The sequence below is a fragment of the Lissotriton helveticus genome, chromosome 10 (genome assembly GCF_964261635.1).
Source record: "Lissotriton helveticus chromosome 10, aLisHel1.1, whole genome shotgun sequence".
Taxonomy (NCBI): domain Eukaryota; kingdom Metazoa; phylum Chordata; class Amphibia; order Caudata; family Salamandridae; genus Lissotriton; species Lissotriton helveticus.
The window spans coordinates 1,074,459,017-1,074,475,559 of NC_136071.1; the positions used below are offsets into that span (position 1 = coordinate 1,074,459,017).

Consider the following 16,543-nt stretch of genomic DNA (forward strand, 5'->3'; position numbering starts at 1 on the left):
GCTCTTATTACTTTGTTCAATGGTGAACTGTATGTTACTGTCTCTTTGGTTTAACCAACTATGGAAAGACATTAGGTCATTCACTGTGCCCCTCCAAATGAGGAGCACATCGTCTATATATCGACGCCATTCTGTGATTCTGGTTCTATAAGGGTTGTTGTCATTTAATATCCATCGATGCTCAAAGGCATCCATGAAGATGATCGCGAGATTGGGGGCAAAGCTAGCCCCCATCGCTACTCCGCTGGTTTGCTCATAGAACTTACCGTCAAAGATGAAATAATTGCGTCTCATAGCTATTTCCAACAGTGATAGAATAAAGCTGGTGGGGACCCTATGCGGACGTGTTCGGTTATCAAGTGTCCTTTCCATTGTGGTCATTGCTGCTTGTTGTGGAATACTCGTATACAAGGACGAGATGTCCATTGTTACGAGTAATTCACAAGTTGAATCAAAAGATTTTGCATCCATCAAATGGATCACCTGCATGGTATCTCGTAAATAGCAGCTGGTGGATTCCGCTATGGGTTTTAAAAAGGTATCAATAAATTTGCACAGCGGTTCCAAGATCGAACCGCAGCCAGAAATAATTGGCCTCCCTGGTGGTGCTGTTAGGTCCTTATGTATTTTAGGGACTGTGTATATTGTCGGGAGCGTGGGATATTGGTTATTTAAGAATTCATTTTCGGATTTGGTAATTATACCCTCCAGGTGAGCTGTATCAGTTAGGTCTCGTATTGTTTTCGCTATTTCCTTTGTTGGATCATTAGGTAATCTCCTATAGTTGCCTTCCTTAGATAGTTGTGAGAGAATTTCAGCTTTATATGCATCTCTCCCTTGTATAACGATAGCCCCACCCTTGTCAGCGGGCTAGATAACTATCCCACTGTTGCTATTTAGATTGTTTAATGCCTGTCGTTCGGTCTTTGAGATATTGTATTTGACATATTTTCTCTCCTGAAGTAATTTAGTGATATCACCCATAACCATTTGTTCATAGGCTAGAATTTTTGGTGACATCATATGTGTTGGCGGGGTAAAGGTTGAGGGTGGTCTTAAGCCTGTGCTATTGATCAAATTATTGTTAGGCACTTTGTCAAAATGGTATTTAAGGCGAACCTTCCGAAAAAACTGGAAGAGCTCCAGTTTCAAATTGAAACTGTTGGGTAAGTTAGTTGGAACAAAGGACAAACCTTTTTCCAAAACTTGTTTCTCATCGTGTGTCAAGCTGTAGTTTGACAAATTTATCAGGGGGCTACATTGTGCTGATGTTGTGTGCTCATCTACCATCTGTAGTGATTTGAACGGGTCCGTATCTCCCCGTGGGACTCCTGTCCGAAATGCACTTGTTTCCCTCTCCCTCGAGGGATCCTCGCAACCTCAGGGACAATTTACCCTTTGGGCAATTCCTGAGGTTGCGACGGAATTGCACCAAAAAACATGATTATTTCAAGGAATCTGATATCCTGATAAAAAGATTACAGGAGAGAGGGTACCCAAGAGGCTTGATTAGGAAGGCTCGAAAACGAGCGTGGTTTAATGATAGAGATACATTACTTCAACCCAAACAACAAGTGGCAACCATTGACAATAGACTCATATGTGTAACAACATTCAATACACGCAGTTCTGAGATCAAACAACTAATTAACACACATTGGCACATAGTTGCTGATGAGGTAGGCATTACTGACCCTCCGATGCATGCGTTCCGTAAGGGTCGAAGTGTAAAGGACTATGTGGTGCAGTCACTGCTGGCGCAGAAAAATATTGAGAGCCAAACGGCATTGTGGAATATTCCGCCAATATTAGGCCACCACAAATGCGGCAGTTGCAAGGCATGTACAATGACAACTGAATGTACGACATGCACTTACAATGACCACACACATACAATGCAACAACACACAAATTGCAACACAATGGGTGCTATTTATGCCATAGTGTGCCCGTGTGGGTTCATGTACATAGGGCAAACCACACAAAAAACGAAAACCCGCATCTTGCAGCACTGCAGCAAAATACGCTGTAAAGTATTAGGTGCCCCACTTGTTGATCACTTTCTCCAGCTTAACCACCACCCTGAAAGTCTCAAATGGTGGATAATAGAGAAGGTGACCAAAAATCCACGAGGGGGCAACTATGCTAAAGTATTGAGTACCCGCGAATGCCGTTGGATGCACCTCTTCGACACAGTAAACCGTGGGCTGAATGACCGTGAGGAGGTCATGAGACAGATGGTGGCAATTAGGAATAGATAAATGACCAACGGGACACTGTACCTAGTCCGCACCTTATCTGTACCTAGAGTTCACCCCCTATCGATAGCCACAACTGTTGATAGTTGACACATGGCAGATGGGAACAATTTTATACATTGCGTTCAGTCCCTAGTTTAGTACACCTAGAGGCCACTCTGTCAACTGTTGTGCTCAGGTGACAAATGATGTAGAATTGAGAGTCAATGTACATGTAATAGATGTCTTGTGTATTGTATTGACACATTATGTATATTATAACATTTGTATTATTGTTTATGTGTAATCTATTGTGTTAATAAGAAGCACTACAATTATGAATCAACTGTGCATATATTTGAGTTAAAAATGTTTCAAATCTGTTGCGAGCAGCACAGGTCATCTAAAAGTATTAAATGAATATTTCATATAGGACGGGGTTTAAAAGAACCCGAAAGCAAACTAAAGAAGTCCTTCCTTTCTTTATATTTGATCTAATATGATAAATTTGTAGTCCCCCCTTTGTGTTTACGCGCTGGGCCAAGTGTAAGGCAAATTGTAGTCCCCCCTTTGTGTTTACGCGCTGGGCCAAGTGTAAGGCTATTGGACCAAACAGCACACGTGATAGCGGGCCAGTAGCGTCTGAGGTTGCTCGAACCAGTATGTAAGCGCGAACCAAACCTAAGGGTATTGGTTGACAAAGTCACGCGTTATCACCACTACGCGGTAGTGACTACAGAATCCGGACGCTTGACTCGTCCCGTTTGGGAAATAATAATCCTCGACTTGGGCCATTTCTCGGAGAGAGCCTGAATTTAGGTAAGACACCTTTGCTAAACAGGCTCTTGAGATACATGACCCCCGCCCCTTGCAGACAGTAACGGCAAAACGCGAAGCGGTCACACAAGTAATGTGTCTGCTTTTTAAATCTTTTAATTAGATATCGGCTCGTGCAGAAACACGACGGCCATTCAACCAGCGAGTACACGCTGCAACCTGATCTGAAACAAAGGCGTGATCTGTCTAAGTCTTTACCGGACGGCCCGTGGGGGCGCCGGTAATCTACAGCCTACTAGAAAAATATATTGGTAAGTGTAAATTCCACATCTACCATTTAACTTGAAGGCAGATGGGCTTCATGTCCCACTTGGAATTAACTAGGGTATTCCTCTCCTATAGACTGGACCCCCAGACTGCCCGAGTCCACTCACCGACAATTAAACTGCCTCACAGACAGGTGAGTTGAAGAATACTCCGCACAAGGAGGTTTGGTTAACTGTAGTTAGTGATTTGTAGGGAGCAGATCACTGACCACTATCCTACCTTGTACCCAACAGGTGACCCACTCCAATTGACGGAATCTGGACCAAATAAGACTAATTGGTAATGTAACCCCCCCCCAAAAAATGTCTTTTTAAACAAACCAGCCTTTTAAGCAACATCTGGGCTAAAATCCACCATAATTCTGTTTTACAGGTGACTATCCAGAATCCTAGTGAATTGTGGCCAAGCCCTTCTGTCCTCCTTCCCCCCCCCCCCTCCCCCTTATTGTCCTGAAGAAGACCCGCCGCCGAGGTAGTAAACTCCCCACGTGCAATAGGGTCGAAACGTCGACGCCCAATTTGTAAATCGCCTGTATCATAGTTTCTCCCAACCCCCCCCCCCCTTCCATTATTCTTCCTGGAAGGAAGTGAACAGGCTTTTTTGTTTGTATTATTAATTGCGGAAAGCTATCGCTTGTGTATATTGTTGTAAATATTGGAACTGTTTTTTAGCATGATTTCTTCATTTCTCACTTAAAACACTTGAGCACCCCTTTTTCTCTCCTTCTTTTCTAGCACTTGCGCCGGATATCAACAGCACTGTCCCTGTTGGTACTGTAAATAAATGTGATTGTTTGTTTTTTTGCTGATAAAATTTGAAATTGAGACTATACCATTATTGTTTGGTTCATTTCCTTGTAAATTTAGTTGTTCCCCTAGGGTACTGTCTCTGTAGGCCATACAGAGAGCTTATAAAAAAAGTCTTTTTTCTCCCATACAGATTTAATCTTGGTAAATGCAGATTGATTCGCATTACGGAATGTATATTGGTAACGACATGCTCTGCCACTTTTATTGTACATATCCCCCATAAATCTACTCAGGGTAACATAGACTGGTATGTACATTACATACACACCAGGAAATGCGGGATAATGCTACATCAAGTTGTAATTACAATGGAGAAAAAAATGCCATTATTGTATACTTGCTGTACTCACAGGACTGGAATACAAAACAGAGAAGGTTGTCTTGTAAATTACTATAATACCAACAATCACAATGCATTTAAACCGTTGTCTCTCACCCTGTAAGCAAATTCAAGTTCCCTCTCTCTAAGTGTGTTTATCGGGTAGAAAGAAGACAGAACACCCTATATTAATTGCAGGCAATGTATGTGTCTACAGGAAAAAGTATGCAATGCAGTTAGGACATTATAAATAGAGCTAGAACATTCACAATGGATACATTATTGCATACCCTTACTTCCAGGGCCATTTTTAAATAGTGAGAGATTTAATTCATTATTGAACCCACAGAATCTGGTTCAATATGAACAAACGCATCTCGCGCTTCCTCAGATAAGTAAAACATTTTAACCTTTTATAAATGCGTAAAAAGACAGAATTCTACTCCACATACAGGAGACACTCAGTGGGAGCAAATGTACAAGTTTTTCAATCAGGACTTTATTGAAGTTATACATTATATATAGACTGAATAAAAGAAGAGAGAATGAAGACGTGATGGAGCTGCTCACATTCCTACAGATTTTGAACACAGTTCAAGATGAAAGTGTTTTTTTAGATAATGAGTTAATTAATTAAACTGTAATGAAGAAGAAGGTGTAAAACACATCTGCCTCTATAGCAAGTTATTTTGTACTCAGTGGAAAGTAAAAGCATCCAAGAGCACTCTCAGTGTTATACAGGGATGGGAATGTTACTAATATGAGGTAGACACAGGGATAAATAGGTATCTGATGTGCATAACAGACAATATTATGAGAGTACTATCTTTCAACATATTCTCCATAGATCGCAAGATTACTGTGTACTATTAACATTTACTTATGTTGTTTAATATTTTCTGAATTTGTTGAGATTGAATCCTGATAATGCTGATTTAGGGCCTGATTACGATCTTGGGGGACATGATTTCTCTGTCACAAACGTAACGGATATTGCGTCCGCCAAATTAGTATTCCATTATATCCTATGGAACTTGTAATACAGTGTAATGGATAGTCATCATGTTTGTGAGGGAGTATCCCATTCACCAAGATTGTAATCAGGCCCTTTGTCTTCCATCCTTCTGAAGTCTATACTATGAGTAACACACAATTTAATTAAGTAATAGTAATGCATGTTTCACAATTGTTTGCAGTTCTCAAGATGAATTATCAATAAGTTGCGCATATTTTTTAATAATGATGCAGGATTTAGGGCCTGAAGAGTTTTACTGCCCAAAGCACTGACAAATGAAGTTTTGAACACTACAAGCTCTTTCAGGGTTATGTGTTTGTGTAAAATGGGCCAAGATAGTGAGTCAGTAGGTAGACCTCCCATTATGTAAGATCTTGTGCTGTCAGAAAAAGGATTAAACCAATTTCTAAGTGGGAAGGAAAATGAATTTGTGAGTTGGATTGGATATGGGACCCAGGAGAACTACAGAATTCAATTTAGGTGAAGATTTTATAAATATCTAGAAATACGTAGTTGTATTCAAATTCTCAATGCACAACAGTCTGAGGTATTATTAAAGCATTGCATTGCCCTCCCAGCATGTGATACATTGATCGAGTTGATTCAAAACTCATCAATTTGGAAAGACAAAAAAACAAAAAAGTAAAAGAAAGCAGAGCATAAAATTTGGGAAGCAAATCCTCAGATATTCCACCTACATTTTACTCCAGAGTGAAAAAACATGTTTACTAAAGATACATCAGCTTAATGCAGGAGGTCTAAGGCCTCTTTAGGGAGTTGCATGTGGGGATTGTCCTAAAGTACCACCTTTATCAAACTTTTATGCAGCACAAAGCAACAAGCCACCTTGCTGTGCTGCGCAGTGTGAAAGGGCAGGAAAGCACAGTCTTTAACATTATACAGCACATTACTGTTTTTTCCTTGTACTGGCGCACAATGGGCTGCCTAGTGCCAATGCAGGTTCCCATGCACCATGGTGCAGAGGTGCCTGCATTGTAAGCAGGATTGTTTTTGTTCAGGAATGGTCACCTTCCTGCTTGAAAACAATCCCTTGTGCACCACACATAGAAAGAGGAAATAACAATAGGAAATAAACACATTTGTCATTGTTACGCCTCACCTCGGGAGGCGTAGCATTTTGACTCATTCCCAGGTATAACACTAAAGGTAAATCTGGGAATGCACCAAAATCCATGGGTCGATGAGTGGTAACACCCACGCGCCACCCATATACCACCACCTTGGGGCAGAGTATCGCAGTGCAGCGGTTCGCACTGTGTTGTGTTACTCTAGATTCATCAAGCCATGCAGGCCCCGGCAAGCTGGCCTAGCGTGGCTTGATAAATGTGACTGTGTTGCTGTGTTGCACCCCTGTAGACCACACAATGATAAAGATTCCCCTTTGTCTCTAGATTGAAAAAATGTATGGTTGCTCAACAAATTCATTCTGTTTCAATACTTCACAGATAGTGGAGGCACCCAACAATACACAGAAAAGTTTTTATTTGGGATTCATGCTTTCTAGAGCTTGATTTACTCAAAGATGCAGATCCAAACAAATCCCAATATGCTCAGAGAGGGTGAACAAAAATTAAAGGGATCTTGACAAAGGAACAAACGTATTATGCTAGAAATCGGAAGTGGGTGAAAGACATGGACAGCGGATTGATCTTAAGTATAAATAGATGTTTCAGTTGCAGAACTCTCACTTTTTCCTTGGGTGATTGTTTGTGTAATGTAGAACTATGGAGTGGAGGAGTTGGATATTTATTTGCCTCAAATGTATCACTTTTATCTCTATCGATAAAATTAGAAAAATAGTAACACCTGTTATTTGGAGCACATCCAACCGAAATAAGGAATGTAGTGCTATATAATTGTATTACTGCACTTATCCCGTGGTAAACAACATTGCAAAAAGGATAATCCTTAAATATGAAACCTGTGTCAAGATGAATAAAGAAAAGCTTTTGAAGTTGATGTTCCATGCAACCTTAATATTATTATCTACTTAGCTGCTTTCCTCTGTTTTTTCATTTGTGCACATTCTATAGACATTATTATAATTTTTTTAAATCAACAGTTATTCATGGAGAACCACAGAGTGGACTGAGTGCCGTGTTGACTCTTTATTGAGTCAGCAGGAAAAAAGAAGAGGGAACCAAACAGCACTTTGTGGCGGGGGAATTCAGTCCCGCGAGGTTTACTGTGTACAATCTAATGAAAATCTGTTGGCCTACATGAACACACTGAAAGAAAAAGAAGGTAAGTCTGATTCATGAACTTGTAATATCTATATTTATCGTAGCCAAATTAAATAATAAATTCGTTTTCCTAATGTTTACAAGGATACACAATGGGTGACCAGAAACAGCATTTGGATACAATTATTGGTATGATAGTTTACATTTCTAATGCGCACTACCGCCCAAGGGTCTCTAGGTGCAACCCTGGATGGGATCATGCAGTATTATGGAAGCTTACAGTGTAATGTGTGTTGCAAAAAATCTTCAGCCTGCATCTTTTTGTCAGACACATCTAGGAAGAAAACTCCTTACTACCATTATTCTACAGGGGTAAACAGTTGAAGTTAGGTTATTTGTGTGCAAAAAAAAGAAAGACCACTACTTGGAACATAATGTGCGTAGTCAGGAAAATAAAACAAAGATTAGAATATTGTGACTATTATTCACTTGTGAAATGGTGGGGACAGTGGGACATATTTACAAGATAATGAGGCAGCGTGGTGCTGTACGTCATCTTGCTGCACTGAACTGTGACATTAGGAAAGTGCAGAGATGCATCATATATACAACAATACGATGCATCCCTGTGCTTTTCCCTTTGCTGGCGCACTATAGGCCGCCTAGCGCCAACTCAGGCATCCTTGCATCATGGTGCAAGGGTGCCTGCATTGTAGGGATGATTGTTTTTGTGCAGGAAGGGATACCTTCCTGCACAAAAACAATCCTTGATGGTGTTGTCCTCCTTCTATGTGTGCTGCAGTAAAAAGAGGAGAAATAAAGGTATTTCTCCTTGTTGTGCCACTTTTACACCTCCGTTGGTGAGGCATTCGAATCTGACACATTCCCAGGTATATGAAACCTTTTAATTCTGGAAATGCATCAAAATCCATGGGTGTTGGTGTGAACCCCCACAGCAACACCCATAGAACTCCTCTTTCAAACAGAGTAATGCATGAAAGGGAGCCATATTTAGGAGGCCATAAAAAGCCACACATGGTGGCTTTCTGTGGCCTTCTAAATATGGGTCAGCACACTGGGCTGGAAAAGTAATGGTCCGGTAGCGCAAGGGGTTTGTAAATATGCCCCAGTGATTTGTAAAGAATCATACATGCTTAACTTTCATCCAGATTTGTTCTTTGGGTACTTAAGACAGTAGAGCTTCTCTTAATTTGCCTAAGGCACAAATTCAGAAATGTATGACCCAAACTCACAAAAAATGCATGCACCTGGCTTATAAGACCGATATTTGTGAAATCAAATGAATGGTGTTTTGGAGCACCAGAAGCTTACAGGTATACAAAAACATAAGGCCTACTCTCTTGAAAATGTTCATACTCTCCTATTAGTAGGATGTCCCTACAACTTCTAATATCCTGCATGATCTATTCTGCAGAAGAGCATTGTATTTCATTCTACTGGGATGCACAGTTGTTCATTTGTCAGTTCATAGTGGCTGTTCAGTTTGGAAGATTATTTTCCAATTATAAGTTAATTTCCTTGATATGTAGATTACTGAGTGGCTATGGGTGTGCTGTTGGGTTGGCAAAGCAAAGACAACTACAAGGCTTTGGGGATGTTTTGTGTGCATTATTGTGCTGGAGATGTACTTATTGATATTGTAGATGTAGCACCTATATAAAATATATTTGGTTTTGATGTGTAGGTTCTGGGAGTTTTCATTGAATTGATTCTGGTAGAATGATATCAATGTAGTTGGTTATGAATATTTGTGCAGTTATGGATGTATAGAAGATTTTCTGTCTGTTACTATCTATTGGGTGTTCAGGTGTGCAATGGAAGAAAACATACACAGAGGCATTAATTAAATGCAAATATATTGTTTTACTGTATTACGTTTGCACCAGAACAGAGAAATCCCACTTTATCCATCAAATAGATGTGCATGTAATCAGATTTTGCATGTCCAAATAGCATTGAGAATGGGAACATTACAGTGTAAAATCAAATTGTTATTTCATGCAACACATTCAATAGACTGACAGCCCTACCCACCTGCTTCGGGCATGATACACGGATAAGAGTTGCAATCCTCTGCTCCCTTAAAGTGTATATTAAGCACACAATATGCATGGGCGTCCCTGTTCTCACTACTTCTGCAATATAACAGAATTAGGAAATAAAGATAGCCTTTAAGCATGTTTTAAAAGCATGCATTTTCATCAGAAAATTGCCATGTTTTAGTTATAAGAAAACCACAACTGATGCTGACAGAGCATGCACCGACATACAACTGTAACGGTGACATTGTATCCAGGAGCCTCTGGGTTATCAGACCTCACAGGTAGGAACAAGATCAGCTACTATTTGGGTTGACAACGTTTATCATGTCCATCACTAAACTATTAAGTATGTCTTGAGGACGCTAGTGAAGATTTTCTAATTTGTAAAACCCTACATGCCATCAACCCTAAAAGGAAGTCTGCCACACTCTTCGTTACCACCTCCAGCAGTTGGCTCTTATCTTCATTATTGTACACTGTACAGGATAATATGTGTAAAGAAGCCCCACAGCTTACACCAAGCAGCTGTTTTACCCCTCATTGAGAGTAACTCATGGCTGTTGTGTTGGTTGTATCAAAAGAGCATGTCTCCTTACAACCAAACCACAACAGTACCCTAATGTTCAACAACTCCTGACAAAACCCATCATGCCCAAATTGTTAGTTAAAACTGAGACATACACTCTAAGCCACAATAAGGCTCAGCACAGATTCCAGGTTTTTAGTACATGTTAGCCATGTCTTAGCATGAATCCCAAATATTTTAAATTGCCGACACAAGGCGATACAGAGTGTTTTGTAGAGTAGCCTTCATTTAGTTTCTCAATAGCTATTGGGACCTGTCCTTCTAAAGAGGTCATGGAATGTTGAGGATCATAGACACATTTAGGGATCAACAAGGCATGGGTCTTAAGTGAAAGAGGGATAGAGAATAGGTTGCATTAAAATGGTCCCTAAATACCATAGCAGATGTGATAAAAGCAAAAATATCCACAATCAGTTATATAATCCCAGTTAATGGATGCATAAGTATGGTGGAAGGGATTTAGTTGTCCGATACTGAATTTCATGTATTTATAATAATAAGTCATATCCCCTAATATACATATGTAAGAATTTGATTTTATATTGAAAACCTAGAGAGTAAAGAAATGTACCTGTTAAAATACATTGGGATCCAAGACCTACCGAGTTAGGATTCTGACTTGCCCCATTATGGGACACCAGTGCAGCATTTATTGTGTTAATCTTATATCACCCAAAACTTAGATTTGAAAATGCATACATCTTCAATGAATATTAAACAGACACAACTATAATATTATAGTTGAAAACGTGTCTCCTGAGAGAATAAGTGTAATGTGTCTTCAGCTGCTGTGATATACACAATCCCAGAAGATAAAAAGCCACAGTTTTTAGTGACGTAGGTAAGAGAGCTCAATGAGATAATTTCTTGCTGTTGATTGCTGGTTGGGATCTGTGGGTCACAGATTGTAATCCTGGCAATGCCAACTGAGCCTTAATCCTTCAAAAGTCAGTAAACTGAGTACCAAATTAACCTGGTTAATAATGTTGGTATAGAAAATTGGTGTAATGTTCTAAGGCAGTATCAGCTAGGCTGGAGCCACAACTCATTATGAAAGTAGCATTCAAGTGTGATATTATCTACAGCAAAACAATTCTATATGAGGCGCTTTGGATACACATTCTATATAAATAACAAGTTATCATTATTAATGTTCACACCTACCTAATGTCATATTCAAAACCATAGCTTTAAAGATATTTTTACATTACATAAAATCAGTTATTGTAAATGCACAATTGCATAGAGCATGACTCAAATGCATGGTGTGTTAAGATTTGTTAATAGACTATCCCCAAAATATCATATGTTTATTAAAAGCACACAATTCCCAAAGTGTTCGAAGACTGTTATTCATGAACAGGGTTGGTTAAGAATTTTCTTCACAGAGCCTCACACACCTCTAATCATGAATGCTCAGGCATACTGCAGCATAGTTTTCTTAAATAGTCAAACTACACATTAATAAAAGTAGGCTGTGTTGAAGTTTAATATAGGGTATGGGAAGAGTGGTTGTTAGGTCATGCTCTAATATATGGTTATACATGTGAGAATATTTAAGTCCATGCCACCTGTGGCTTTGTTAATACATATTTTAGGTTGTATTGACTGATACACAAAACAACACCCAATTCTGTGGCTATCTTTAATGGTGTTAAAAGTTGAACAAGGTTCATATTTTGGCAAACTTATCCGGCACAGTTCATGCTGTAAACCAAGTCAAGAGAGCTGTATTCTGTACTGTGGAGGATGACGTTTTTGTATTGTGAAACTGATTTTTGAGTTCTCTACCATCAATCCATATGTACCTCAGTGAATCATCATTGACACATTTCTGGGTGTAATTAAAGTCTGTGGGATGTTATGATATCCTGTAAAGGGAACTTTGAGTCATGTTGAATGCTTTCATGTCATATGAAGAAACATCTACCCAAATAGCGTTCAGGAATGTGGAATTGGGTAACTTACATGAGGGTAGTTGACCTAAGGAACTGGCAATTCTTTTGTTATGTCACTGCATTAGAACTTTCATTACTGTATGTGAAAACATTGACAGATAACTCAATGAGGTCCCTTTTGAAGTAGCAACCACTCTTCACCACAGAAGTCCAAAAACTGCTTGACCTTGGGGAATAAACAACCATCCTTTGGGTGCTCACCCCTACTACTGCATTGCATCATGGTGACAGCTGCAGAATCAAGAGGAATGGATAAGACCTCTGTCAATTTCAAGTTTGTATCATGTTCCAGTAATATTACAGTTTTTCACTACAGAAAGTAAACAGTGGACACATTGGCAATCAGTGTGGTTTCCCCCAAAAAGGGCTGCTTGAAAACTTATTTTAAAAAGTATAATCAGTATGGGATGTAGATATCCAGGCAATCATGTCCTGGAAGTAATAGTAAACCCCCTAGAGACTGTTATTAAGTGTCAGCATATGTTATTTAGAAAGGGATAGTGACCAAGTGTTGAATGAGGTCTGCAGGGCCCGTCTGAAGAGTGGCACATGGTCGAGAAATGGCTTAACCAGGGGCGATGGGGAGATGGGACATCTGTAATGGTGGTGCTTAAATTAACTGTCTGTGTGGATGCCTACCATCTGTTAATTGATTTGGAATTCCTTTTCTGACAAGAATTCACTAAAAATATCCATGCTCTTAAAGTGATACATTAGGAAAATGTTACAGAACAAGCATTATTGGCAATGCCAATGGGTCTGATGCTTTCTGCCAGTCTTTTGGCTTTGTCATTGCATGTTCTGTTTTGTCATAGTTCTGCAAAATGTTCCTCTTGGGGTAGCTGCCTGGCTCTTGTCAATCTAAAAACAATGTTGGCTTAAAGTAAAATATGTTTGGTTTGGGCCTAGGAGTGAACGTTTTGATTTGTTCTGCATTCCGTCCATCAATTGTGTGTCTTTTGCTGTGAGAAATAGCAGCAGTATAACTTGCATATTGTCAAGTTACGCCTTTGTAACGAAAGTATCAAAATTACATCATTACACCATTTCATGTAATTATGCCCAATTCACTGTAAAAATTCACCACAAATGGTGCAATTTACAGTGAAGATTTATAATAGACTACTCGAACATTTGTTGTTTGTGCTATTTTTGTTTAAATGTGTCCTCATGGGAAAAATGGACACAAGGAAAAATGTCATTCTAAATTAAAGTGCAAAATGAAGAATTTGCATTTTGGATAATTATGCACAATGTTGTTATAATTTAGTGCAGTTTAGCATAATTACATAAAAGCAAATTATGTGAAATTTACACATCCCTATTTTGGTCTCACAAAGCACCTATTGTCAGATCCCACCATTCATGTACCAGACTTCAATGAAATTTTGACTTACCATTAAACAATAGATTTGGGGGGGATGCTTTCCGGATTAGAGGATAATGATTGTCAGAATACTGGGGAAAAGGCTTGGGAAGTGGTTAAAGTGGATGTTAGACAAACCACCTGGGCTCCTAATGTAACCCCAGCTCATCGGGGGATATTGCTCCTATCATGGAATATTGCAGGAATTCACTGTAAACTTCAAAATGAGGACTGGTTGTAATTTTGTGGCTGATTTTGACATTCTAGGCTGCCAGAAAACATGGGCAATGGACCCTATAGTTATAAAAGGTTTTAAATCGTTTTGCTCAATTGCAACCCCTTCAGTAGCAGGGGGGTCTAGCCACTTTTGTATCCTATTTGATTAAGAAGGTAAAAGTCACAGAACTAACAACTAGATCGTGTTATCAAATCCTACATTTAAAATTACCCAAGGTAATTAATATAGTCTTAATTTTTATCTGAACTATTTTACAACTCACCCAGTGGGCATTATTCAAGAGATGGGTGCCTTTTTATCAGATTATGTATGCAAACAGAAAGACAGTGCCTCAATAAAATGGGCTGGAGATTTTAACATCATAAAATGCATGCAAACGGGAATCATGTATGTGGGTTCTCTATCCTTCATGACTATAATGGTCACTTTATTCATTCAACATATGGCAAAGCCTTGAACCAGCTGGTCCTGTTACATATTCTACAGGGGTATAACACAGGCCCCTGCAGCCCCTGTGGTGCAGAAGGGGCCCTCAAGCTCCAGGGGGGCCCTGTGGCAGAGTACTCCGGCCGGAGAGCTCCTGATTGTGTTCGGAGGGGGCCCCCTCAAATTATTTATGCCACTGATTCTGATCAGATGTTGAGAGGAATCTTGAAATGAAATTTCCCACTTCACCTTCACAGGAAGAGGTAAGGGCAGTATAATTGATTCTGTCCTTTTAACAAAGGATTTGATACAAAATCTTGTATGTTATGAGATGTGCCCATTACCCTTCAGCGATCATATTTCTATTAAATGATAGTTCTCCATTCTCTTTCATGATGACGTTTCAGAAGTACCAGAACCCCCAGTGAGTTATTCGGCAAATAAGGGGGTGAGATTAAAATGGGACACCATTGACCTGCAAAAATGGTTTTTCAAGCTTGCCTCCCAAACTACTACTTACATTTAACACTGCCTTACACTAGAACATTCCCAACTAAAAATGTTGGATGACTTTATTGGAATCGGTGTAACTATCTCACATACCCTCACTTATTGGCTGCACAGCAAAAATTCTGGGATGAGTATTTTGAGGAAATTGGAGGATTGGCCGGAGTCAAATTTTTGACTCTGAACAATATGGATTTAGACCAGGATTAGGAACCATTTAGCAAACCCTCAACCTTTCTCTCATCACGGGCAAGTATGTCAAAGCCAGGAGAGGTGCCTTACACATGGCTTCTATGGACCTCTCCTGTTGTTTTGATTTGGTTGACAGGAGTATGCTGTGTGAAAAAATGGCCCTGGCAGGATTTGAGCCCACCTCCTGGATTCTATAAAACATTTACATTGGGACTCCAAAACAAGAGTCCGATATACGCAGAACTGAGACTGTACAGGACCTATTAATGTTGCAAAAGATGTCCATCATGGTTGTATATTAGCTCCCTTTCCTTTCCTTTTTCATATGAACTCATTGGGAAACGATTTGAGATCTTGCAGCAAGGATGTACATAGAATTGGCTCTCAAGCAGTTCCAGTGCTACTTTATGCGGAGGATGTGGTTCTCCTGACATTAACTACAAATGCCCTACAAACACTTTAGGTGACTTCCAGAGTAAGTTTATCGCTAAACTTACTCTTAAAGTGAATTTAAAAAATCATTTATCATGACCTGTGGCCTAAAAAGTAAAAATACCAAAAGTTATTATATAGGAGGGACACCCATTGAAAAGGTGCCTGTTTTTAATTACCTTGGGATTTTATTAGATTTGTACAGGTCATGGGAGAGACTTAATCAGAGGTCACAAAAATGAAGGCGACCTGTGATGCAATCTTTAGATTTGCTACAAAATTGGGAAGCAAACCAATCAGGGAGATGGTACTGATTTATAGGTCCAATTCCAAATGTGTATCAGTTGGTACATATGGTGTGGGAGTTTGGGGCTCTGCAGCTCCAGGGAAATAACAGGTATTGGAAAACAGATACCTATGTAAGTTTTTAGCCATTCCAAATTACTATTATGGTTAAAATGTGGTTCACTCTCAGGGCAGTGCTCTCTGGGCAGGTGCTAATCAACTGCCTTAGACTAGATAGTATGCTGCTCATTCCATGCTGGTGTTTATAAAAAGTACTCTTTACACCCTGGGACTTAATTCTTGATGTTATTCCCCTGACAGCATTACTTCAAAAGATCTAGTTAAGCAAACCTTTGAGACATATAGAGAGGAACGTAGAATGGAAAAGTACCTTGATATGGGCTCAGTCATTAGGAATATGCATATTTGTACCACAGGCATTGAACCCTGTCTATCATCGATTACCAACCTAGAACATAGGTTTTATTTAACCAGGCTGCGACTAAATACGATACATTTTTTTGTGGCCTTGTCACTTTATTGAATTTAGAAAGATGACAATAGGCACCTGGTTTACTTCTCTCCCATTCTGCCCATGTGATGCTACCTCTGCTCAATCCACAGCCCATTTTATGTTATTGTGTACCTTGTACCATGCTGCCAGGAAGGATTTTGTACGTCCAATACTCCTGCATAAGCACTTTGTATGATATAAAGAAGGTACATTATATTTAGAAAGCTTGATGCATGGGTGCCTGCATTGGTGCTAGGCAGCCAAAAGTGCAACAGTGCTAGGAAAGGA

At 39.5% G+C, this 16,543-nt stretch overlaps 1 protein-coding gene across 1 annotated transcript in view; it reads left to right on the forward strand.

The window, feature by feature from the left end:
• THSD7A (thrombospondin type 1 domain containing 7A) overlaps positions 1-16,543 on the forward strand; it is a 1,031,465-nt gene that overhangs the window by 525,075 nt on the left and 489,847 nt on the right. Inside the window, exon 4 of the mRNA XM_078663785.1 lies at positions 7,568-7,749. Coding sequence (XP_078519911.1) covers positions 7,568-7,749 — 182 coding nt within the window. The remainder of the gene's footprint in view (positions 1-7,567; positions 7,750-16,543) is intronic.